Source organism: Bison bison, unplaced genomic scaffold, assembly GCF_000754665.1.
Source record: "Bison bison bison isolate TAMUID 2011002044 unplaced genomic scaffold, Bison_UMD1.0 scf7180017864304, whole genome shotgun sequence".
In the NCBI taxonomy this organism is placed as follows: Eukaryota; Metazoa; Chordata; class Mammalia; order Artiodactyla; family Bovidae; genus Bison; species Bison bison.
This window is the reverse complement of record NW_011494876.1, coordinates 15750158-15751391: the sequence shown is the minus strand read 5'-3', so window position 1 is coordinate 15751391 and position 1234 is coordinate 15750158. Positions and strand designations below refer to the sequence as shown.

General features: G+C 57.6%; 1 protein-coding gene across 1 annotated transcript in view; it reads right to left on the bottom strand.

Annotated features, from left to right (window-relative positions):
• Positions 1-829: 829 nt before the first annotated feature.
• Positions 830-1234, bottom strand: part of MON1A (MON1 secretory trafficking family member A) — an 11340-nt gene continuing 10935 nt past the window's right edge. The window contains 2 exon segments of the mRNA XM_010851954.1: positions 830-1129; positions 1222-1231. Of these exon segments, the coding sequence (XP_010850256.1) occupies positions 989-1129; positions 1222-1231 (151 nt within the window). The 3' untranslated portion in view covers positions 830-988.

Here is a 1234-nt window from a genome sequence, read left to right as displayed (position 1 = left end):
GCCGTGCCAGGCATCAGGGTGACTGAAGAGGGCATTGGCTGTTCTTCTTAGGGCAGGATCCACTCCTATCCCAGAGGTCAGCTGGGTCTTCTTTCAGGTTCTCCAGCTTACTCTTGAGGCCATCCTGAGGAATGTGCTGGCTGGAAGTAGGGGAGCTGAGGTGGACAGCCTTCATGAGGGAGCCTAAGCTGGGACGTTTTCCCAGAGGCCTACAGCCGCAGCAAGGCTGGACTCTGACTCTGCCTGTGCTTAACGCTAGGTCACCGCACCAAGGGCTCCCAGCCATGCCAGGGCTCAGACCCTCCCCACTTGGCTGTACCTGTCTCACTCAGAGCAGCCCCTGCTGAACAACAGCAGCCCCTTAAGCAGAGCGTCAGCCAGGGCTCCCAGGTGGTTGGGTAGTCTTTGGGGGCACACAACTGGGGATCCCACCAAGGAGTGATAGGGGACACACCAGGGGCTCAGACTGGGGTGGGGGTGGGGCTTCGCAGGGAGTTTGGGGGAAGGCCCTTGGGGTCCCAGAGAACTCTTTACATGTGGCAGGACTCCAGCTGAATGAAAACAGCCCAGCCCAGGGGCAGACTCTGAGCGCATGTGATGCTGTGCAAAGGAGGGGAAAGAGAGGCTCAAATGTGCATGTGCTAAAGCAACTGTATGCCAATAAAATTTAAAAAAAATAATAAAATCAAATAAAATCATAAGAGAATTCTATTTAAAAATGTGCATGTGCCCCTGTACATGGGGAAGCACGGGCAGGGCTTAGGGAGGAGGAGCCAGGGTTTGTATGTGAGTGAGAGAGGCTGAATGAAGGAACCAGTGACAAGGCCCCTCAGTGTCTTCCCCAAAGCACTTTAATGCACACACCACCCCACAGTTGCTGCCTGCTGCAGCAGGGGGAGGGGGAGCAGAGAGGCCAGGGCCACCTGGAGGCTCCCACGGCTTCCACAGCCCGATATGCCTAAGAGGGCTGCGCCCACACACATTCTCATCAGTACGTGAGGGGCGTGAGGATGAAGAGGCGGTCTTCCTCTTTGCGGATCCAGCGCATCAGTTTATGGATGGCACTGACGGCCGACGCCTTGGTCCCCAGTGGGCTGTAGCACATGTAGAGCTCAAAGGCGCCCGTCACCTGGAGGAGGGGGCACAGGGTGGTCATCCAGGTTGTCTAAGGACCTTGCCCAGGACCCCGAGGCAGCCCAGCCCACCGCACGGCCACCTTACCCAGGCCAGGAGG